General features: G+C 49.3%; 1 protein-coding gene across 1 annotated transcript; it reads left to right on the top strand.

The window, feature by feature from the left end:
• Positions 1 to 9,756: 9,756 nt before the first annotated feature.
• On the top strand, positions 9,757 to 11,055 carry HEXIM1 (HEXIM P-TEFb complex subunit 1). The gene has a single exon (XM_060256375.1). It carries the CDS (start codon positions 9,757 to 9,759, stop codon positions 10,858 to 10,860), a length of 1,104 nt encoding a protein of 367 aa, XP_060112358.1. The 3' UTR covers positions 10,861 to 11,055.
• The last annotated feature ends 12,585 nt before the right edge of the window (positions 11,056 to 23,640 follow it).

The raw sequence follows: 23,640 nt of genomic DNA, 5'->3' as shown, positions 1-23,640 counted from the left end.
CACCTCCTGGAAATTTTATTGCCTGCCCTCAGCTCTGTTCTGACTGCACGTTGTGCTTGGGGCAGCCTGCAAGCAGGGCCTGCCTTTATTACAGAAGTCGCCCTGGCTGCGCTCAAAAGGAAAACAGCCCTTCACAAGACTCGCACTCAGAGGCCTCCATCCTGTTGGAGCCTGCGGGCACATTTGGGATTCTGATAAAGCACGGTGGGCGCAGCGACAAAATGGCTGCTACAGGAGGCGGAGGCAGCAAAAAGAAAAAATCACCTCAGCGTCCCTTCGGTCACACGGTGCAGATCCTTGTGCTGTTGGGGCAGCTGCTGCCAAAGCAAAGTTTTAAAAGTATTTGCACAGCCAATCAAATATCTGGTAGTCCACCAGAAGCCCTGCTGGGCAAAAATTCTGTCTAGGGCAGGGATGGCCAAACTGTGGCTCGGGAGCCACATGTGGCTCTTTCACATATATTGTGTGACTCTTGAAGCCCCCACCGCCCCGTCGGCCAGCTTGGAGAAGGCATTTGTCTCTTTAAACCGCTTCGCCAAGCCAAGCCAGCCGGCAGCTTGGTGAATGTGTTTAAAAGTTGCTTTCTTTCCACCTCTACCTCTCTCCTCTCTTTCCCCATCTATTTGCTTTCCTTCCTTCCGGTTCTCAAACATCTGACGCTCATGCCTTGCGGCTCTCAAACATCTGATGTTTATTCTATGTGGCTCTTTTGTTAAGCAAGTTTGGCCACCCCGATCTAGGGCCATCCACTTCCTAAAAAACACTTGGGCACCAGGGAAAGTGTTGCTGGGAACCAAGTTGGGGTCCCTTGCTGTAGCTTTTCTGCCAGGTTATTAAAATAAGTCTTGCATTTCTGTTGTGAGAATGGTTCTTCTGCTCCTTTGCAAGTGGAAGCGGTTGGAATTACGCCCTGCCCTTCACTCTGAGTCTCAGAACAGATGACAATCTCCTTTCCCTTCCCGTCGCCACAACAGACCCCTGTGAGGGTGGTGGGGCTGAGGCTGAGAGAGCTCTCCCAGAAGCTGCTCTTGAGGAGAACAGCCTTGAGAGAACTTGTGACCGATTCATGGTCACATCAGCAGGTGCATGTGGAGGAGCGGGGAATCAAGCCCCGTTCTCCACACGCTTAACCACTACGCCAGACTGGCTCTTCGAAACAAAGCTAAGCAGTGCTGAACCTCTCTAAGGTATAACAAAACAGGCACCAGGTCTTCGGCTGAAAAGCTTAGCAGGAGACCTCTGTGGCCCGATCCACTCAGCTCTGCTATTAGTTCCCCCGTCAACAAAGCAGTTCTTATGTTTGAATCTCTCTCTGCTGTTTTGAGAGGACGCAAATTATTTTCAGTGTGTTAAAAAAAAAACGGTTTTGAAATAACGTTACATCCCAAACAATCTCCCGCTACATGGGGAGTCTGCTTGCATTGCACTCGCAACAGGATTTCATTCGATGCTCACGATTTTATTGAGCATTTTCCACATTGTATTTTACAACACTCTCCGGAAGCTCATTGTGTTCAGAAAGAGGCTATATCACCCTAAGGAATCAATCTCCCTGACAGTAACTGTACGTAAACTATACAGCAGCACTGCCTTCCATAAGCTCCTGCATAATGAAATTACTACACACAAAAGGGGGCGCAACCCCCATGATCAGAGAATCATAGAGTTGGAAGGGACCTCTAGGGTCATCTAGTCCAACCCCCTGCACAATGCAGGAAACTCACAAATACCTCCCCCTAAATTCACAGGATCTTCATTGCTGTCAGATGGCCATCTAGCCTCTGGTTAAAAACCTCCAAGGAAGGAGAGCCCCCACCTCCTGAGGAAGCCTGCTCCACTGATGAACCACTCTAACGGTCAGGAAGTTCTTCCTAATGTTGAGCCGGAAACTCTTTTGCTTTAATCTCAACCTGTTGGTTCTAGTCCTACCCTCTGGGGCCACAGAAAACAACTCCGCACCATCCTCTATAAGACAGCCCTTCAAGTACTTGAAGATGGTGATCCTATCACCTCTCAGCCGCCTCCTCTCCAGGCTAAACATCCCCAGCTCCTTCAACCTTTCTTCTTAGAGAGCCAGTTTGGTGTAGTGGTTAAGTGTGCGGACTCTTATCTGGGAGAACCAGGTTTGATTCCCCACTCCTCCACTTGCACCTGCTGGCATGGCCTTGAGTCAGCCAGAGCTCTGGCAGAGGTTGTCCTTGAAAGGGCAGCTGCTGTGAGAGTCCTCTCAGCCCCACCCACCTCACAGGGGGAGGGAGATAAAGGAGATTGTGAGCCGCTCTGAGACTCTTGAGTGGAGGGCAGAATATAAATCCAATGTTGTCTCCTTCTTCATAGGACTTTGTCTCCAGACCCCTCACCCTCTTCGTCGCCCTCCTCTGGACCCGTTCCAGCTTGTCTATATCCTTCTTAAAATGTGGTGCCCAAAACTGAACACAATACTCCAGGTGAGGTCTTATTAGAGCAGAGTAAAGCGATACCGTCACATCATGTGATCTGGTCACTATACTTCTGTTGATACAGCCTAACATTGCATTTGCCTTTTTTATGATGAATAAATAAAGCTATTTTTGTCCCTGACCTCTGAGTTTTTTTCACCGTTGATCTGAATGGCCCAGGCCTGCCTGACCTTTTCGGTCCTCGGAAGTGAAGCAGGGTCAACCCCGGTTAGGACTTGGATGGAGACTCTCAAGGAAGCCCAGGGTTGCTGCACAGAGCCAGGAAAGGGCAAACCACCTCAGAACGGCTCTTGCCTTGAAAACTCCCTGGGGTCGCCATAAGCGGACAGTGGCTGATGGCACATGATTCTACCACCCCGACTCTTGATTGGCTGAATACAGTGAAACCAGTATAGCGCTTAGAACAAGGGGGGCAAACTCATTTGTTACGAAGGACAGATCCAACTTAAATATGACCTTGGCGGGCCGGGTCATGTAATGCCAGGTAGTGGAGAGATAAACTTTATAAAGAACACAAACGCAATTACAGATTTAAAAAAATGCAAAATAAAACATGCTTAAAACATTAGCACTCGCTGGTCTTCAAGGTGCTTTCTTTGCATCTCTCCCGTGTGATCCAGGTAACTGGGCAAAGGAAGCTCTGGCTCTTTCCTTCCTTCTTCAGGGGATCGGAGGGGAGCCTCAGCCAATAGAAGGAAGAGGGGCTTGGCTCAGTAGCTCTGCGGTGCGATTGAGAGAGCCTGGCAAAGCAAGCTCTCCCTCCCCCCCCAAGGGAGGAGCCTCAGCCAATGGAGAAAAATCAAGGTTTTGCTCTGTAGCTTCTGTGCATTTGAGCAAGCCTGGCAAAGCAAGCTGTGATGCAGAAGGAAGCAAGAAAGAGGGAGAAGGAAGCAGATGACAACCAGTTGTTTGGGGGCCTGATAGGAGCCCTCCAGGGGCCTGATTCGGCCCCTGGGCTACATCTTTGACACCCCTAGCTTCGACTATATGAATGGAAAGCTGGACTTGGATGTTTGTTGTAAGACTTGAAGAATTCTTTGGCGGTGGACGGGAGGTGGCCCAGCTTCTAGCTGTTTGGCTGCTTTGGATATCAGCTGAATCGAAGCACCAGTCTAAGCGGGAAATGCAGACAGGCAGGAATATATTTATGTTAGAAGGGGTAAGGCTGGCAGGGACGGAAGGCAGCGTAGCATGGGATACCTCGATCTTCTCAGAAGCTAGGCGGGGGCGGTACTTGGAAAGGATACCACCAAAGGAAACTGTGCAGAAGAAGGTGGGCAAAAACTTTTATTTCTCTCACTTGCCTTGGAATTCCCTTGGTGGGGTTGCTGTCAGCAGCGCTGGTTCTTGGAGGGGAGACCAAGAAGAAAGGCTCTGCAAAGGAAGAAAGGGGCAAGCCACCTTTGCTTCTTACTTGCCTTGGAACCCCCTTGCTGGGCTCACCAGAGGTTGGCTGTGAGTTGAGAGCACTGTTGAGAAGGCACCCTTCTTTATTGCTTTTGGGCAAAATGAGGATGGTTTTGGCCTCCGTGCCCTGCTTGCGGGCCTCAGGGGGGCATCTGCCCGGCCATCGTGGGAAACGACGCTGGTCTGGGTGGACAGATCCAGCGCAGCTGCTTCCAGGTTCTCAGCATAATTCTCGAAAGCCTTGCCTAGGCCGCAGTCTCAACAAGAAATGAAAGAAAAGGAACCCTCGAGACAAGGAAGTCCCCCTCGCTTGCCCTGACCTCCGGGCATCTTTTAACTGGCAACTACCAAGCGTCTCCTGGTTTTTGAGAGCCAGTTCACCAGCTGTAGAGTTGTAAAACCCTCCAGTGGGCAAATGGTGGGCAAAAACATGACCTCTTTCACACACATTGTGTGGCTCTTGACGCCCCCACTGCCCCGTTGGCTGGCTCGGAGAAGACATTTGTCTCTTCAAACCGCTTCTCCAAGCCAAGCCAGCCAGCAGCTTGGTGAATGTGTTTAAAAGTTGCTTTCTTTCCACGTCTACCTCTCTCCTCTCTTTCCCCATCTACTCCTGGGAAGATATAGAAACCCCCCCACACACACACATAATTTAATTTAATGTTTTGATTTATACCCCGCCCTATCTCGCAAGCGAGCTCAGGGCGGCTTACAGCAGTAAAAACAAACATCAGAATGAAAACATTTATTTATTTTATTTTATTCGATTTATATCCCGCCCTACCCCACCGAGGTGGGCTCAGGGCGGCTTACAACATAAAAAGCTAACAAAAATCAGTTTAGAATACATTAATAATTATACGATAAAATACATAAAAACACATAAAACTCACTTCAATATGTACTATGCTACCTTTCCTTAAATCAATTCTTCAATATTCCAGTATTCAATAATCTGATGTTCGAGATTTGAATATTCAGGCATTCCGATAACAATTAATTATATGCCAACCGGAAGAGGGCTGTTTTGCAGGCCCTGCGGAACTGTTCAAGGTTCCGCAGGGCCCTCACCTCCTCCGGGAGCTGGTCCCACCAACAGGAATCATAAAACAGTTTCAGCAGTCAAAGCAGCATATTGAGAAGAGACAGACACTATTTCAGCATAAGCGGCAACCATGTAACAGCACGTGTGGCCAATGATGGTCACCTCTATACAAGCACCATGAGTGTAAAACCGATGGCGTTCAAGGGACAACTGCTGGATCAGTTAAAGGCCTGGTGGAAAAGCTCCATCCTGCAAGCCCTGCGGAACTTTGACAAGTCCCGCAGGGCTCAAATCTCCAAGGAGAGCTCATTCCACCGAGTAGGGGCCCGGACCGAAAAGGCCCTGGCTCTTGTTGAAACCAGTCGGGTGTCCTTAGGCCCAGGGACTGCAAGTAGATGTTGTGAGGCAGACCTCAGAGCTGGGGGTGAGGCTCACATAGGGAGAGGTGGTCCCATAGATAAACAGTCACCACTGGAAATAGGCAGGCATTTGCAATGGTGATGTCCAGAGGGGAATTGCTACCACACAGATGCAGTCTTAATATGAGCTAGTGCCAGATTTGGGATGCACTCTGAGGACACTTCCTTCAGCATGAATGGTCGTAGCCTGCAGCTAAACATCTGCGTGGGTGGGAGATTCCATAGGAAGGGGCAGAGCAAGGGTCTTTCTAGCCCAGCATCCTGTTTCCCTTTCTGGGAGTCACCGAGAGACCATCAAGGCAGCAGTCAAATCAAATCTTTATTGAGACAGTCCTTGTCCAGCACAGACTCCCACTGTTGCCCCCCCTCCCCCGGCCACTGGCATTTAGGGTGACCAGCCGTGTTCCCTCTAAGCTGAGTTAGTGCAAGCTAAGCTTGCAGTTTTTTAGACTTTGGCTCACAAATTTTTGTGTTAGCTCAGGGAAAATGGCCCCAGAGCAAGCTAATTAAGAATTTTTGCTCACAAGACTACAGCTTAGAGGAACATCTGAAGCTGCCTTATACTGAATCAGACCCTCGGTCCATCAGTCAGTATTGTCTTCTCAGACTGGCAGCGGCTCTCCAGGGTCTCAAGCTGAGGATTTTCACGCCTACTTGCCTGGACCCTTTTTGGAGATGCCAGGGATTGAACGTGGGACCTTCTGCTTCCTAAGCAGATGCTCTACCACTGAGCCACCGTCCCTCCCCTGACCAGGAGTGGCTCTCCAGGGTCTCAAGCTGAGGTTTTTCACACCTACTTGCCTGGACCCTATTTAGTTGGAGATGCCGGGGATTGAACCTGGGACCTTCTGCTTACCAAGCAGATGCTCTACCACTAAGCCACTGTCCCTCCCCTGACCAGCAGTGGCTCTCCAGGGTCTCAAGCTGAGGTTTTTCACACCTATTTGCCTGGACCCTTTTTAGTTGGAGATGCCGGGGATTGAACCTGGGACCTTCTGCTTACCAAGCAGATGCTTTACCACTAAGCCATCGTCCCTCCACTTAGACCTATGAACATATGAAGCTGCCTTATACTGAATCAGACCTTTGGTCCATCAAAGCCAATATTGTCTTCTCAGACTGGCAGCGGCTCTCCAGCTGAGGTTTTTCTCACCTATTTGCCTGGACCCTTTTAGTTGGAGATGCCGGGGATTGAACCTGGGACCTTCTGCTTCCCAAGCAGATGCTCTACCACTGAGCCACCGTCCCTCCCCTTAGGAAAGGACGTCCCCTGAGGAAGTACTAGTGGCCAGCCTCCTGGTGGGGCCTGGAGATCTCCCACTTTTACAACTGGTCTATCTGCAGCTGGCAGAGATCAGCTCCCCTGGAGAAAAGGGCTGCTATGAAGGATGGACACGATGGCCTTGTACCATACCATACTGAGGCCCCTCCCCTCCCCAAACCCCACCCTCTCCTGACTCCACCCCCAAAGTCTCCAGGTATTTTCCAAACATACCTGGCAACCCTACCACCTCTAGCTGGGGCCTGGGGAATCCTGGAATTACAACTTGCAGATCAGTTCCCCTGGAGAAAATGGCCAGTTTAGAGGGTGGCCTCTATGGAACACTGTCCCCCCCACCCCACCCCTTTGGCATAGTGATTAAGTGTGCGGTCTCTTATCTGCGAGAACCGGGTTGACATGCCCCCTGCTGAAAGGTCAGCCACAGCTCTTGCAGAGTTGTCCTGGAAAGGGCAGCTTCTGGAAGAGCTCTCTCAGGCCCACCCACCACACAGGGTGCCCGCTGCGGGAGAAGGAGATACAGGAGATTGTAAGCCGCTCCGAGCCTCCGATTCAGAAAGAAGGGCGGTGTATAAATCTGCAGCCGTCTTCTGTCCTCCCCCAAATCTCCAGGAATCTCCCAACCTGGAGATGGCACCCCTACCCCTGGCGGTGTTTTGCAGCTGCTGCGGGTGAAAGGCAGAGGCAGCCCTCCCCTGGCTGTGGCTTCATGCCTTCCCCAGCCATCTTAGGCCTGCAGAAGACTAAGATGGCAGAACGGGCTGTACCATTGCAGTCTTCGCAGGACGCCTCTCGCACGTTTCCTGCAAATTCCTCGGAGGGGGGGCCTGGCCCCGCCTGCCCAAAAGGCCCCTTTTTTCCTCCTCCGGCCGCTTCTGCAGGCGGAGAGGCCGGAGGAGGCGAGCCCCTCTCCTCACCTGCAGCATGAAATGGTACAGCCCATTCCAATGCTCCGCCCAGCCAGCGGCCAGGCCCACATCTGGTGGTGGGGAGTTCCGCAAGCGAATGTTGCATTTGGAAAGGGGGGGGGAGGAAGGTTGAGGTCTGCTCTTCCACGGCCGGGCAAGACTCTGCACGTTAGCAGGAGAGAAGCGGCAGGGCATGCAGGGCAGGGCTTGCATGCAGAAAGAGCGGTGCATTTTGCAAGAGGGGCTTGCAAAATGCACCGCTCTTTCTGCCCCCGGGGTCCTCCTCGCGGACCAGCAGTGATCCGTGGCAACAACCCCGCATGCACGATGCAATATCGGCCCAGGCTCCTCTTCCCAGGCTCCCCCGTTCCATGTGCGGGCAGAGGGCTGGAAAGCACACTGGTCCCTTTAAGACGGCGCTACTTCCGCTCTTCGGTTTGTTTACAACGCCTTCCGCGCGGATCAGGCGCCGCCGTGAGGCTCTCGCGAGGCCCTATCACTCAAAAGGGGCGGTGTCCTTCCGCCACCGAGAGCTTCCCGCCCGCTGCTCCCGCCAGAGTCTTTTCGCCGCCAGATGACACCCATTCCGTTCCCATGTCTGCAGCCTGTTGTTGAGATGTGGGGTTCTAAAAGGGGCGGACGAGTTCGAAATGTTCTTAATCTTCGGGATCATTTCAGGACTACTTTGTGGGCGCTACCATTTTTTTCTTTCGCAGGGTGAGAACACCGTGCTGTTCGCTAGGATCGCCGCCGCAAAGGGGAGAGCGCGCGCGGCGGCTGCTGTCCGCCCTTAGGAGCCCTAAATGGGAATCCCTTGAGCCGTTCGGTACCCACGAGCGTTTTTAACCCGTGTCAAGAGATGGTATGTTCCAGTTCCCACCTCCTCTGCCGCCTCCCGTTCCTTTCCTCTCATTGGTTACAATACGAACGAAAGACGTCCGCTCTAACCATTCACACCTCCCTTGCCTAGGAGGCCTATCAGAGCGTTCTTCGTTTTTCTCCCCGCCTTATCCAAGAACCGATTGGCTGAAGAGCGCGTCTCAAGCACAGTTCTGGGAATTGTAGTCGCTACGTTAAGAGCGAGCCGGGCAATCGATCGGAGAAGGAAACCACAAATCCCGAGAAACCTCGGGGGAAGGGGGAAGAGAGGCGCCTGCGCGATGGCAGGTGGGGGCTGGCTCGTTTATATAAGGCGAGGTAGCGAGCTGGGAGTAGCAGTTGAGAACTGGCGGCGCTTGGGTGAGGGAGAAGGAGCTCGGAGGGAGGGGCTGTCCTGGCGAGTGGGCGGGAGGGAGTGCTCTGGGCGTGCGCGGAAGGGTTAACCTCTTCGTGCCCGTGTTAACTCTTTTCGGCCCAGGCTGGCGAACTCCGTTAACCCTTTCATGCCTGGAGCCGGATTTTCCCCTTATTTTTCTGCTCCTGAAGATCCATCCGGGGAAATTTTTTTTCCATCTTTTTGTTTTTCCTTCTTATTAGACTTTTGAGTTGACTGCGACCTGGAAAGGCTGTTGCCAACACTCCCGGTTTCATCGGGAGGGGCCAGCCTTTAGCCGTGGGGTGCCTGAATCTGACCGGCGTTAACCCTTGGAGTGCCTGTAGTGGAAGAACTTAACCCTTGGTGGCCTGCAGCCCAGAGGATGCCCGCTGCTTAACCCTTCTGGGCTCTTAGCCAGCCATCTCTGCGATTATCTGCTTTGAAGTGGACAGTCTCATTCTTTGCAAACTTGCCTCTCTTTTTGGGGGGACTTTTGCTTCCTTGACTTGCTGTCCTGTCGCAAACGGCGGTTGTTTTTAATCCACCCCCCCCCTTGGATTTCCAGATGTAGAAACTTGCTATGCAGCTGCTGCCCTAAGCAAGAAAAGGAGGAGCAGAGACCAAGAACAAACCGGTTCTTCGGAGGCCACCCTGGGGTCTGGAGGCCAGCGGGCCAAGAAGACAGCTGTTATATTCCGCCTTCTGCGAGGATTGTTGGTGAGGATGCTCCACGCGGGCCCTTGTGCAGACTTGTGCCAGGGGTAGAAGGTGAGGGCTGCGAGAAGGGGGTGCCCAGCCAAGGCCAGTGCCTGGGGGGCATCGAACACCTTAGTGTGCCAAGGGGGAAACTGGCAGCCCCAAAAGGACTTCCAAGGTTCCAGGTGCTTCTGGGTTCCTCCCTGGAAGGAGCTGTCCCCTTGGACTGAAGCCGCAGCGCCCCAAACGTAGCCATCCTCCGAGAGGAAATTGCCAAAGGAGCCAGCCATGGCCAACACCCTCCTCCCTGTCAATCAGCAGCAGCAGCCCAATGGCAAGACGTCTCCCTTCTCCCCTTGCAGGCTGGCAGGTGGGGGAGAGGGGGGCGGAGGGGGCCCTTTTTTGGAGTCCCCGCCCGCCAACCAGGAGCTGCTCCCGAGAGAAGCGGCGCAGCAGCTGGACGGTAGGTGGCAGCCGCGAGAGGCCGTGCAGCAGGGTGGCAGCCCGGAGAGCGGAGAGGATGGCTGCCCAGATATGGAAGGGGCAGCAGTGCCTCCGCCAGCGCCGGGGAGCCAAGCATCTGACAGCTCGGAAGGTGCTGGCAGCGGAGGCCAGAACTACGCTGAAGCCGTGGAGATCCAGGAGGCGGGGAACGGTGGGCATCTCGACCCCCAGGAGAACCCGCAGTGCCAAGGCTATTGTGGGCCGGGGGGCCAGAGGTGCAAGCCCCAAGCCGGAGGGGAGGAGGAAAGGCAGTTTGGCAAGAAGAAGCATCGGAGGCGCCCCTCCAAGAAGAAGAGGCACTGGAAGCCTTACTACAAGCTCAGCTGGGAGGAGAAGAAGAAGTTCGACGAGAAGCAAAGCCAGCGGGCCTCCCGGCTGCGGGCCGAGATGTTTGCCAAGGGCCAGCCGGTGGCCCCCTACAACACCACCCAGTTCCTGATGGAAGACCACGACCAGGAGGAGCCGGACTTGAAGACGGGCCTCTACCCGAAGAGGTCGGCCACCAAGTCGGACGACACCAGCGAAGAAGACTTCATGGAGGAAGAGGACGGGGGCAGCGACGGGATGGGGGGGGACGGCAGCGAGTTCCTCCAGAAGGACTTTTCCGAGACCTACGAGAGGTACCACGTGGAGAGCTTGCAGAACATGAGCAAGCAGGAGCTGATCAAGGAGTACCTGGAGCTGGAGAAGTGCCTGTCCAGGATGGAGGAAGAGAACAACCGGCTGCGGATGGAGAACAAGAAGTTTGGGGGGGACTCGGGGGAGAATGCCCTGGTAAGGCAGCTGGAGCAGGAGCTGGACAGGTTGCGAGCCGAGAACCAGAAACTCTTGAAAGAGAACGAACTCGGCAGACAGCAAGAGAAACCTCCCTCCAAGGTGGGAGAGTGAAGTTTGAGGGGGAAATTTGGGGAAGGTCGAAGAGGCGGAAGGGACAGTGGCTTTTTCCCCCAAGACAAAAATGCAAGATCCGCATTGTGGGTCTGTAAATATAAAAAAGACAATGGACCTTTTTTTTTTTTTGGTGACTTAATCAGAATAAAATCAAAACCTTGTATTGTTTTTGAATATATAGCTATAACATAGCGTGTGCTTTTCTTTCTTTTTTTTTAAATGATGTGTAATCAGGAAGTCTTTTGAGTGCGGCTCTGCTTTTCTTTTCTAAGGAGACATTTAGTGTTCATGGGAGGGTTTTCAGTAATTCTGACTTGTTGAAACTTGCATTTTATGTTTCTTCTAAACCGGAGGCTATTGGTGGTGGTTGGGGGGGGGGAGTTTGGGGCGGGTGGGTGGTAAAATGTCAGTCTCGTTCTGGAAAGGATATATAGATTCCTGCCGAGAGTTCTAATAAATTTAAGGATGTGCAATGATTCTGGTGTGATTTCTAGAAAAATAATTCAAAATATTCTCTTTTGCCAGAGAATGTTGTGAATAATTTTTCCAAATTCAGACGTCTTAGTGTTTTTGTCTTTTTTCTTTTTTAAATGGGGAACAAATTGGGGCCGTTTGCTGTCAATGTGTTGGGTTCTTGATATAGAAAATGCTTCATTGAGTAGTACAACTTATTACAACCCTATCATTTTACTGTGTGCCTTAACAATCCTGATGGGCTTGTCAGAGCAAACACTGCCCTTTCTCTGAATTTCTTCTGGCAACTGCTATGCAAGATCAGGCCGCTGCTATATACAGAAAGTCTTAGGATGAGACAATATGATTTGCTCAATCAATATCCATGGCGAGGGAGAGAATTTTAGATCTTGTGGCTAAAGTTTCTACCCCTGTAAAGTGTTTTCTGTGGATTATGTGACAGCATTCTTCAAGCTTAATATTACTCATTATATATGACAATATCATGGACTAGAGGGGTAGCATGTAATCTGTCTCCTTTTTTAAAAAACTTCAGATTGGAGCAACAAATGAGGGTCTCGGAGGGGGAAAGTTTCCTTCTGCACTGATAATCACAAAGACTGGAACAAGATCTCAACCCAGGGGCAGTGCTCCAGTTGACAGGTTTTGTTCTGCATTTAATAACACGGGAAGGGTTTTACTGAGATGAGCTAGGTTGACCCCGATGGAAGATGCTGCAGTTATCTATGTGTGCTTTTCAACTTTTTGTGCCATTCATAACTTGGCTTATTTGCTTGAGTCGCCTGAATAACTTTGACCTCTTCTTACGGGCAGACAATCTGTGCAGTGGGTTTAGGTCTCTTATTTGCCTTCTGCTCTTGATAATTTGGTTGTTTGGGGAGTTGCATGTGAATTAAGAAAACTCTAATGTGCATTTATTTGAGCGAGGAATTCCAACTTGAACTCAAATCATATTTATGTGCATAGGTTTGTAAAGCCCCTGATAATGACTAATACCTGAACTAGTTTTTCTCAGCGGCTGTGTTTCAGGAGGCAGCCCTGGGCTCTTTTTGCAAGTGCTCCTTTCATAAATAAAGAAGCCGGCAGGTAGAATATTCTTCACCTGTTTATCATATTTTGAATAACTGGGGGTGGGTGGGTGGAAATAGGCTCAGTGTGAGCTGCCATTAAAACTTGGAACTCAAGCTCTCTATCAAGCAAAAGCATCCTGGTGAGGCTGTTTTGGAAGTTCTTCGAGGCTCTGCTGCCCCAAATTTGAAGGGCATAAAGATGGAGCGGACTTCATCTGCGCTCTTTGGTCTCCAGGCCTTAGCTAGGAGCTCAGTAGGGGCTGGAACCTTCTTCCTCCCCCTGGCATGTGGATTTCTCCCCTCCTTATTCCGAGGGCTGGGTTATGCGTACGCCAGTGCTTTGGCTAGCCACAGTTAACCACAAATTAGAAGAGGGCTTGCAGACGAGGGTTTGGAGTTAATCTATGGCCAGCAGAAACACTAGAAAAGGCTAAACATGCCGTGGTTAGCTCTCAAAATGGAAGGGGGGGTGCCCCGTGTGCAGAGAGGTGGAGGAGGAAGAAAGCTTGAGGGCTCTCCTAGGGTGTAGAGATTGGACAGTATGACTCGAGGTCAGTTCCTTGATCCCCCAGAGCAAAGACTCTAAGAGATTTCTACCTATGGGCTGAAACCTGGTTTAAAATCTACTCTTTTTTATTAGGAAACGGTGGGGGGGTGGAGGTCTGAAAGTCTGTAATACAGGGGTCCCAATGTGGTGCCCGTGGATGCGTACTTTTTCTGGTGCCCAAATGTTTTTAGGAAGTGGGTGGGACCAGGTGGGCTTTTTGCCAAGCCAGTCTTCTGACTGGCTGCTGGAGATTTGACTGGCTGTGCAGATTTTTTTTTTTTTTTTAATGCCGCTTTGGCAGCTGCTGCTACCGCAGCACAAGGATCTGCACTGTGTTACACAAGTTAATCGAGCCAGTTTAGTGTAGCGGTTGTGCGCAGACTCTAATTGGGGAGAACTAGATTCCCCACTCCTCCACAGGCACCTGCTGAGTGGCTTTGGGTCAGTCACAGCTATGGAAAAAGCTGTTCTCTCAAGAGAAGTTCTCTCAGACTTCTCACCTACCTCACAAGGTGTCTGTTGTGGGGAGAGGAAGGGATTGTAAACCTCTCTGAGACTCCTCCTCGTAGTGAAGGGGTGGGGTATAAATCCAGCCTCTTCTTAAACTGAGGCAATTATTTTGTGGTTGGTTTTGCCTCCTGTGGCAGCCATTTTGAGGCAGCCATTTTGTTGCTGTGCCCACCATGCTGTGTCCGAATTCCGAATGTGACTCAGCTAGTCTTCAGCGATGGGGGAAGGGGGTTCTCCCTGCTCAGGACTCCCAGACGTTGATCCTCTTTACCTGGTAGCACACCTCTCTCCCTCCCTGACCTTACACCTTTGAGGTGCTGCCAACTCTAAATCTGGGCACATTGACTTCTTCCCCCCGACCGCCAAGTTGCATGTTGGAAGGGAGCAATTCTGCTTACCTTGGCTGGTCTTGGGACTCTTCAAATTCTCAAGTGGTGTTTACAACACAGGCACATCGATTACAGAAAAGGGCATCTTCACCCCTGATGCTGGACAACTGCCCAATGCAAGGTGCCAACTAAACCCTGGGGAAGAGGGGGCAGCTTTTCCACAGCAGAGTGACCCAGGTTCTCCAGGGCAGGGCAGACGCTGCTAGTGAACGTTTCCCTGCCCTGCAGTAAAAGAATGGGAAATGGGACACCAATAAAGATCTGCTTGGTGTTGAGGTCTGGGATTCTGAATGTGCTTGTGGACCAAAGTACTTTTCATATATTTCAGCTGCGGCGCAAATGACAGAGGTGATACGATCGCCATCTTCAAGTACTTGAAGGGCTGTCATCTAGAGAATAGTGCGGAATTGTTTTTTGTGGCCCCAGGAGGTAGGACCAGAAGCAATGGTTGAAATTAAATCCAGAGTTTCCAGCTCAACATTAGGAAGAACTTCCTGACCGTTAGAGCGATTCCTCAGTGGAACAGGCTTCCTCGGGAGGTGGTGGGCTCTCCTTCCTTGGAGGTTTTTCAACAGAGGCTAGGTGGCCATCTGACAGCAATGAGGATCCTGTGAATTTAGGGGGAGGGGTTTGTGAGTTTAGAGCGGTTCCTCAGTGGAACAGGCTTCCTCGGGAGGTGGTGGGCTCTCTTTCCTTGGAGGTTTTTAAACACAGGCTAGATGGCCATCTGACAGCAATGACGATCCTGTGAATTTAGGGGGAGGTATTTGTGAGTTTCCTGCATTGTGCAGGGGGTTGGACCCTGGAGGCCCCTTCCAACTCTATGATTCTATGACATCAGGAATGATTTACGTCATTTATAGTCGGCCTTTCTCAGAGGGACTCAAGGTGGATGATACAGAGCAAGTCAATACAATTGGCGGTTTGGGACATTCGATAAACAATGAAATAGGACTGGGACTGTGGAAGGATGTCCTTGCATGATGAGGAAAGAAGATATTGGATTTATATCCCGCCCTCCACTCCGAAGAGTCTCAGAGCGGCTCAAAATCTCCTTTACCTTCCTCCCCCACAACAAACACCCTGTGAGGTGGGTGGGGCTGGAGAGGGCTCTCACAGCAGCTGCCCTTTCAAGGACAACTTCTGCCAGAGCTATGGCTGACATGCTAGCAGGTGCAAGTGGAGGAGTGGGGAATCAAACCCGGTTCTGCCAGATAAGAGTCCGCACACTTTACCACTACACCAAAACTGGCGAAAGGTGCTGGTGGGTGCCTTATGCCCAGGGTGCAAGGACAGGGCTCATCCAAACATCCCAAATTGATGAATCTCTCGCTGCATGCAAGTTGCATCCATAAATTTCCAGTCTTAAACAGGAAAAAGATTTGTTCAGCTGGTCCTTTCTCTAGGGAAGTGGGGGGCAAGGGTGCATTTGCACAACATTTGCGTAACTTCCACGTTTTGTATCTGGCCAAGTCCGCAGAAAGCTGGCCTAGTAGTATCACCTTTTGTGTGTGCGCGAGTGGTGCTTTGTTTTTGGTTTTCTTTTTTTGCTAGCAAGAGCTTTTTGAAGGCGTCTCCCTCACCCCTATGACTCTGGAAAGAGTGAAATACTTTGGGGGAAATAATGCAAGGCACTTCTCCACACAGCAGGGAAGAGGAACTGGGAGGGAATGTTCTGGAACCAGGCCTAGAAGAACAGAAATCGGTTGGTGAAGAGCAGGATCCAGGCCTTGGAGTTGCACAAAGCTCCTCAACACTTGTATCTTTGACCTTGTACAATTCAAACCGTGCCTCCTTCGTCCCTCTTTCTGCAAGGCAAGGGAAACATCAGAGCTCTTCGTATTCTATGACTTCATTATCTGTGCCTGGCACACTTCCCAGACGTGTATGTTGTATGATACTGAGGCCTGCGCTCCTGGAATGCTTAGGAATTACATCCTTTCTACTTTGTTTTTTAAAACGAAGTGAGTTCATTATGGTAAACCTATTAAAATCCCACACAGAGTCTTCTAATGGCTTGCAATAAAGTCAAGAACTGGTAAGGGTACTGCGGATGCCGTTATTTATAGAATCAGAGTTGAAAGGGACCCTCCAAGGTCATCTAGTCCAACCCCCTGACTGGGTGGCTTGGAGATGATATAGCTGGTCCGGCTTGCGCCACAGAGCCAATAGGAGAACTCTTCCATGAGCCAGGCTGGGATGCAGTGGTGATAAAACTGGGCTTGTATACAGGCACTTAAGGCCAGCTGTAGTAGGGCAGGAACTGTCCCCAGCTCTCACCCTATAGAAAAACACTTGTGTGCTCAAAGCAATCATGTCTCCTTCAGTGTGTCTGAAATGCTAAGTTTGTAGGATCGCCAATTTTGGTTGACACTTATTTGTAAGGCTGGACAAATCTGGCTGTGACGCTGTCACACACCATCAACTGTTCACTTGGGACCACTAGAGATGGGATGTGACAGAGCAAAGCCTCATTTTGGGCATGTGCTCACAGGAGCGGAGCTCCAGAACTAAACGTTATTGTGCTCTTTCTTACTCCCCCCCCCCCAAAAAAAATTTGCTTCTGGGCTCTATTGTTCAAACCCGCTGCGAGAATTTACTGAATTCTAAGATCTGACGAGCTTACTAATATTTTTCCCCACAAAAAATGGGAAAATAACCTAAACATATAGAGCAGACATGGAAATTTTCATTGTGCCACTGTGGCCATATAGGAGAAATTAAGCGATGTTCCCTCTAAGCCGCAGAGTCTTGTGAGCAGAAATTCTACTTTGTGAGTCACTGCATAAATTAGTGCGCTCTGGGGTCATCCTTCCGGAGCTAAGACAAAAATGTGTGAGCTGGGGAGCTAAAAATCTGTGAGCTAGCTCACACTAATTCAGCTTAGAGGGAACACTGGATGGGAGTAAGATTTTCTTATGACAATTCAAGAAGCGTTTTAAGGTAGATGCTGAGGGGATATAACTTAGCACACCTGGTGATGTCCGGAGTATGTGGCATATGCAAATGAGTTGCACTAATGAGCTCCAGCACCTCTTTTTCTATGGCATGACCCCTGGCTGAGAGAACTTGATAGAAGCCCTCTTTCAGAAAAAGAAAGGGCTTCACTGTGATGTTGAAAAAAGGCCTGATAGACCTTAGTAGAGAAGGTGCCACACCGGAGAGAGCCCATCTGCTAGTTAAATGTGGTCCCTCATTGGACGGCCAGTGTAGTTGGAACAGCCCTTGCCCAACTATCTTGGGCTCCAAGAAGGCATGTATGATTGCAAGAGAAGTTAGGGGTAATTCGTCACCCCCTGTTTAAAAATGCAATACATTGTCACCTTGAACTGAGAAGCATATTGCTAAAAAAGACAATAAGATTTATTTTAATGCACCCCTAGAAGGAAAGTAGACAATAGTAACAGGAACCTCGAATAAGGAATATTGAAGGGTTGCTGAGAAACTGAAATAATTATTTGTGTCTGTTTCCACTGCAAGAAAAATTGGGGCACTAACCCACCCCTCCCTCTTTTCAGGAAAGATGTTGGAGGAATGGAGTCAAATAGTGAAAATGAAAGCATTTTAGGGCTAGCTTTTAATTTGCCTCTTCACAGCAGGTCAGTGGGTCCAGATAGCATACACTTGGTAGTTGTTAAAACAAATTCAAGTGCAAAATTGTCAACCTGCTTCACTTGCAACATCGCTAAAATCCGCCTTCCTTCCAAAGGATTGAAAGTTAGCAAATGTAACTTATAAAGAAAGGAATCCAGGAAATTATGGGCCAGTTAAGAAGAAGATTATATTGGCTTTATATCCCGCCCTCCACTCTGAAGAGTCTCAGAGCGGTTCACAAACTCCTTTACCTTCCTCCCAACAACATACACCCTGTGAGGTGGGTGGGGCTGGAGAGGGCTCTCACAGCAGCTGCCCTTTCAAGGACAACCTCTGCCAGAGCTATGGCTGACCCAAGGCCATTCCAGCAGGTGCAAGTGGAGGAGTGGGGAATCGAACCCGGTTCTCCCAGATAAGAGTCCGCACACTTAACCACTACACCGAACTGGCTCTCCAGACAGCTTTTGGGTAAATGAGCAGAAACTGTTAAAGCCAGAACAAATATGCACATGTAGGAATGAACCCTATTGAAGAAGAAACAGCAAGGGAAATCCTGCCTCACCAACTTTTTGGAGTTCTTTGAGGACACTCACAAAACACTTGGGAAAGGGTGAGCCACTAAACATTAACTATTTGGGCTTACAAACAGTCCCCCAACAAAGACACCTGAAGGAAGTTGTGGGATAAAAGAACAGGTTGTCTTGTGAACTAGAAACTGGTTGAAACGGGAAACAGAGAATGGGAGGAAATGACACCTTACAGGGGAGGGGAGTAAGCAGTGCAGCTTCATAGGGATTGTTCTCAGGATCCGTGCTATTGAATTTGTTCATAAACGATCTGGAATTGGAGGCGTGCAGTAAAGGGGCCAAGTTTTCAGGTTAAATGTCAGGTGAAGCACGTCAGAGCAAACTACAACAAAAGCCCAACTTCAAATATATAGTGATGTCTTATTGGATGTGATAGAACAGACGCTTATCTTGGAGTCATGGTGGATACCTCATGGGAAAGGTACGGCACTGTTGAAGAAGAAATTCTGTGTCTGGTCTTATGGAGGATTAGAAAAATCGATGGAAAAGAAGTCCATCAATGACTTTTAGCCAGGGTGACTAAATATTTAGATGCAGGTGGGTAGCCGTGTTGGTCTGAAACACCAGCACTTATACCCAGAATTAAACTTTGTTGGTCTTCAAGATGTCACTGGACTCAGACTTTGCTCTAAATATTTAGGGCAGGGGTGTCAAACATATGGCCTGTGGGCCAAACCACTCCCCCCCCCCCGAGGGCTCCTCTCAGGCCCCCAAGCAACTGGCTGTCATCTGCTTCCTTCTCCCTCTCTCTTGCTTTCTTCTGCATCACAGCTTACAAGGCTTGCTCAATGGCACAGGAGCTACAGAGCAAAACCTTGATTTTCTCCATTGGCTGAGGCTCCTCTCTTGGGGGGGAAGGGGCGGGGAGGCAGAGCTTGCTTTTCCAGGCTCTCTCAATTGCACAGCAGAGCTTCTGAGCCAAGCCTCTCTTTCTTCTTTTGGCTGAGGCTCCCCCCTCCTGGTCTCCCGGGGAAGGAAGGAAAGAGCCAGAGCTTCCTTTGCCCAGTTCCTTGGATCCCATGAGAGAAATACGAAGAAAGCACATTTAAGACCAATGAGTGTTAATGTTTTAAACATGTTTTATTTTAAGGGTTTTTTAAAAACATCTTTTATTGTGTCTGTGTCCTTTTTGAAGTTTATATCTCTGCTACCTAATCTTTTCTTTTAAAAAACTTGAAATTTTTATCATTTGTGTAGGAAAGCCATAAGAAACATACAAACAGTTCAAAATAAAATAAAACATAGTCCAGAACGAATAAAAGTCCACAATCATTTTGTGATGCTAATATGAAACAAAATCCAGATTTTTCTTTTTTGTAATCTTAAATAGGAACACATGGGGCATGCCCCCCCGGCCCCCCAACAAGGTCTCATTTAGGTCACATCCAGAGTCTTGTGAGCAAAAATTCTACTTTGTGAGCTACTGGCATTAAAGTTGCGAGCTCCTGCATAAATTAGGGTGCCCTGGGGTCATCCTTCCTCAGCTAAGACGTGTGAGCTGGAGGCTAAAAATCTGTGAGCAAGCTCACGCTAACTCAGCTTAAGAGGGAACACTGGTCACATCCGGCCCTCATAACAAATGAGTTTGACACCCCAGATTTAGAGACATTAAGCAACAGCTGCCGGACAGGTTGCCATCCGATTATGGGCTTCTGGAGCCATCCGAAGGGCTGCAGCACAAAACACGATGCTGGACTAGGTGGACCAGTTATCGGATCCGGTGGGCCTGCTTCATGTTCTAATGGACCATTTCTCCCCTGTTTTTTGGCAGATAGTCTCACTCCATAATACACTTTGTGAATGCTGGGTGGAAGCAAAAATCCAAAGGACTGTTTTAAGACACCACAAAGAGAAAATATTGCTCTTACTGTGGTTAGAATGTGGATAGGTGACTGTCCTTGAAATACCCAGTCAGGAGGTGGAGGCAGGCTTTATTCAGCCACCTCCCAGAATATCCTCCGGGCCCCCAGTAGGGGTCAGGCACCAGAGGTCACCATGACTTTCAGGCGTGCGCGCACACACACACACAAAATGCAGAAATAATTTTAAAGGATTTTTTAAAATTACATTTATACCTCACCTTTCTCCTTGGTAGGGACCTAAAGCAGTTTACACTGTGCTCCTCTCCTCCCATTTATAAGCAACAGAAGTCAGGATAAACGTTCAAGCAATCTAAGCATCCCCCCCCCCCTTTGTAACCCTTTCTTGGATAGAGTCACACCTAAACATTCAGTGCTTGCTGAAGCAGAACCATCTGTCTTTCTGGCACTGAGAGGACAGCAAGCTCCACCGTCTTTTCTCAGTGTGGTAACTGGGAATTCTGCCTATGGATAAGGGGTTCCATTTAGCTGTTGTGGCTAATAACTGTCTCCCACAATCAAAGCTCTTGGAGCATGCACGGATATGGCTTTCTCGGGCTGGTTGCTCAAGGAATGCAGCATCCACCAGCGCCACGCAGGGTGCGTTTCACAGGACATTTCTCACAGGTACAACTTCAACGTGGCCTCAACCAATGTGTTTCAGAGTCTCTTCTCACCTGCAGTGCTGATAGCTTGCCGTGTCATAGGCATTTGTGTGTGAAACTCAACGCAAGCGCCTTTTCAGACAGAGACATGAGGATAAAAATGAAGCACTGCCGAATTAATACGCTGCATAAAAAGATGGTGAAATGCGGTTGGAGCAGCGATGCAGATGTAATTCAGAGATAATTGTTCTTGGGAAAGGGAGATAAATTCATATGTGTTCCGCTTTCTTTTCTCTTTTTTATTGCCCGTTTTCCTTTCAGTCTGTTCTCCAGGCCCTTCCACCCAATCATTTATTGCACCATTAACGCGCTCGGTTTCCTTTTTCTGTGGCTTTGGTATATCCCTGCCTCCTTGAGATTGTTGCTTTGGAGGCTATCCCATATATCCCCCAAGTCTAAAAATCCTAAACTGTGTTCCAGGGCGGATGACTCGGCAGTACCACCTGGCTAGTGGATGGGTTGTTATCCTTGGGAAGATACTTAATGGATATGGTTTATGAGTGACGTGAGTCATAATGAAAATCTGTAATTAGTACCCTTCCTGTCTGCACACCATGGGGTGATCCCGCTCCCTCTGGGTAAGGGATTCAGAGACCCACGCTGGAAACACACACCCCTCCCCACACACACACACAGCCTTGAAGTTCTCTGGGCCAGTCATTCTCAGCCTAAACTGTCATGAGGGTGTGAGGTTATAAACACCAGTCCTATGAGCCAGTTCTCCACCATTAGAAGAAGAAGACTGCAGATTTATACCCCGCCCTTCTCTCTGAATCAGTCTTAGAGGGGCTTACAATCTTTATCTCCTTCCCCCGCAACAGACACCCTGTGAGGTGGGTGGGTCTGAGAGAGCTCTCCCAGAAGCTGCCCTTTCAAGGACAACCTCTGCAAGAGCTATGATCACAGGGCCGCAAGCTGAAGCTGGCCGTTTCACACAGAGGCTTTGTCAGATGTTCACATTGGGGTTATACAAATCTTCACATATTTATACTCAATTCAAAAACATTTCGAGTCAAAGGTGCTGGCTCCTCCAAGAACATCCAGCTGGAAGACCAGGCTTCATGGTCTTCTTTCAGAGGCCCCAGGCTAAGGGCCACAGGCCAAGAGCCCTTTGGCTCTCGCCCTTCAACTCACGCTTCTGGCAAGGTGCAGCCTTGGAAATGCAAAAAGGGTGGGGCCAGCAGTCAGCCCCAAACAACACAGACGTTTCCAATCAGCAACAATCACTTGTGTAAGTTTTTGCCCAGAATCTGTCACAGAAGAAGCTTTAATGAAGAAACATAGAGCAAACACTTGTAGTATGTATACACCAGGGGTGGCCAACGGTAGCTCTCCAGATGTTTTTTGCCTACAACTCACATCAGCCCCAGCCATTGGCCATGCTGGTTGGGGCTGATGGGAGTTGTAGGCAAAAACATCTGGAGAACTACCATTGGCCACCCCTGGTATACACAAGTATATCAGCCAGACTGATATAAAACAAAATTTATAATCCAAATATAGGTTACAGTTTAATGGCCCATCACACCTCCCACCGAATTCTCTCACTCAAAAGTCTTTGAATTATTCTCAGGCTGCAGTGTCACTTTCTCCAAGGTCGCATTCCAATTTACAGACATCTTCTGTTGGTACCTATCTTCTGTTACCAGGGAGACGAGATTAGGCCCTTGCTTCCCACAGGGGCTTACCCTTCACGGTGGCCTCCCTTGTTACCAATACTATTATACATCAAACCTTAAAATAATACAAGCAGCATATCTAAGGGTTAATGAATACTGTTAGTCTAATGCGGGTTAGTACAGTCAGGAATATATATAGATACAGGGCTTTTTTTGAGCAGGAATGCACAGGAACACAGTTCCAGCTGGCTTGGCATCAGGGAGTGTGGTCTAATATGTAAATGAGTTCCTACTTAGGTTTTTTTCTACAAAAAAGCCCTGTGTGAAACAATGGTGATGTCCAGGGGTGTGTTTTAATATGCAAATGAGTTCCTGCTGGGCTTTTTCCTACATAAAAAAAGCCCTGGATACATATATAACTACGAACAATACAGTTACGGATATATGCGTATACTTTGGATAACTGGCTCTTCATCAGCAATGACAATACTTTTAGGAAAACCAGCAGCCCACAAGCTCGAAACAAATCCTTTTCAGGGGGGGACTTGTACCTGACGATCTGATGCAATCAGCTACAGCCCAGTCAAAACAGACAAATAGAAACAGCAGTTCCTCACTCCCCAGCAAACACACACGCCCTCAGACTCTTCCACGCAGTAACCTCAGCTAATTTCCCCCAGCAGTTAAGAAAAGGCAAACACCCACCTCTTTCAGCAGCTCTCTCTCCGAGCCCAACTGTGCTCTTAGCAGGTAGGTATGTATGAGTCTCCTGCACTGTGCAGGGCATTGGACTAGCTGATCCTAGAAGTCCCCTCCAACTCTGTGATTTATGATCCCTGTCAAATCCTGCATGATAATACACCTCCTATAGCAGAGCATGTGCCCACACACATCTCTGCTTACCAATTTTTTTTCCTGACTCTGCTCCTATCATTAAGAGCAGCCTGAGGTGCAAAAGATGCAGGTTTTCTTGGCATGTAAAATAGAAGAAAAAAAACCCAACATAATTTCAGAGTCAGGTGGTTTCTAAGCACGTGGGAAGAGATCCAGTTTAAGTCCACAACTTCTCCAACAGCAATTCAGAATGCTGAAGTGTGAGAAATCAGCGCAGATTGTTGGATGTTGACCTTCCTCCGTGAAGAAGCCTGCAGATAACTCCCAGTAGGGATCCCCAACCTTTTTGAGCCTGTAGGTACATTGGGAGCTCAACCAACCACAGTACGGTAGCCAAAGCTTAACTGCAATCACTCAGTGTAGATCTTTGTGCTGTGAGAGAGCCACAGCTGCCAAAGCAACATTTGAAAAGTCAGTTGAATCTCCAGTAGACAATCAAAAGCCTTGCTGGGAAAAACCCTCCCTGGCCTCACCCACTTCTTAAAATCACTTGGCAGGAGTCATGGATACTACCTTGGACCCTTACCTTACAGGATCATCCTAAACAAAGCTAAATCCCATGGAGTTCA

Source organism: Heteronotia binoei, chromosome 15 (genome assembly GCF_032191835.1).
Source record: "Heteronotia binoei isolate CCM8104 ecotype False Entrance Well chromosome 15, APGP_CSIRO_Hbin_v1, whole genome shotgun sequence".
NCBI lineage: Eukaryota > Metazoa > Chordata > Lepidosauria > Squamata > Gekkonidae > Heteronotia > Heteronotia binoei.
The sequence above is the reverse complement of the archived record's forward strand: the minus strand, read 5'-3'. Positions and strand labels throughout refer to the sequence as shown.

What these genes read in the sequence shown, in the direction of transcription:
- HEXIM1 (XM_060256375.1), top strand. Translation starts at nt 9,757, where the DNA reads ATGGCCAACACCCTCCTCCCTGTCAATCAGCAGCAGCAGCCCAATGGC.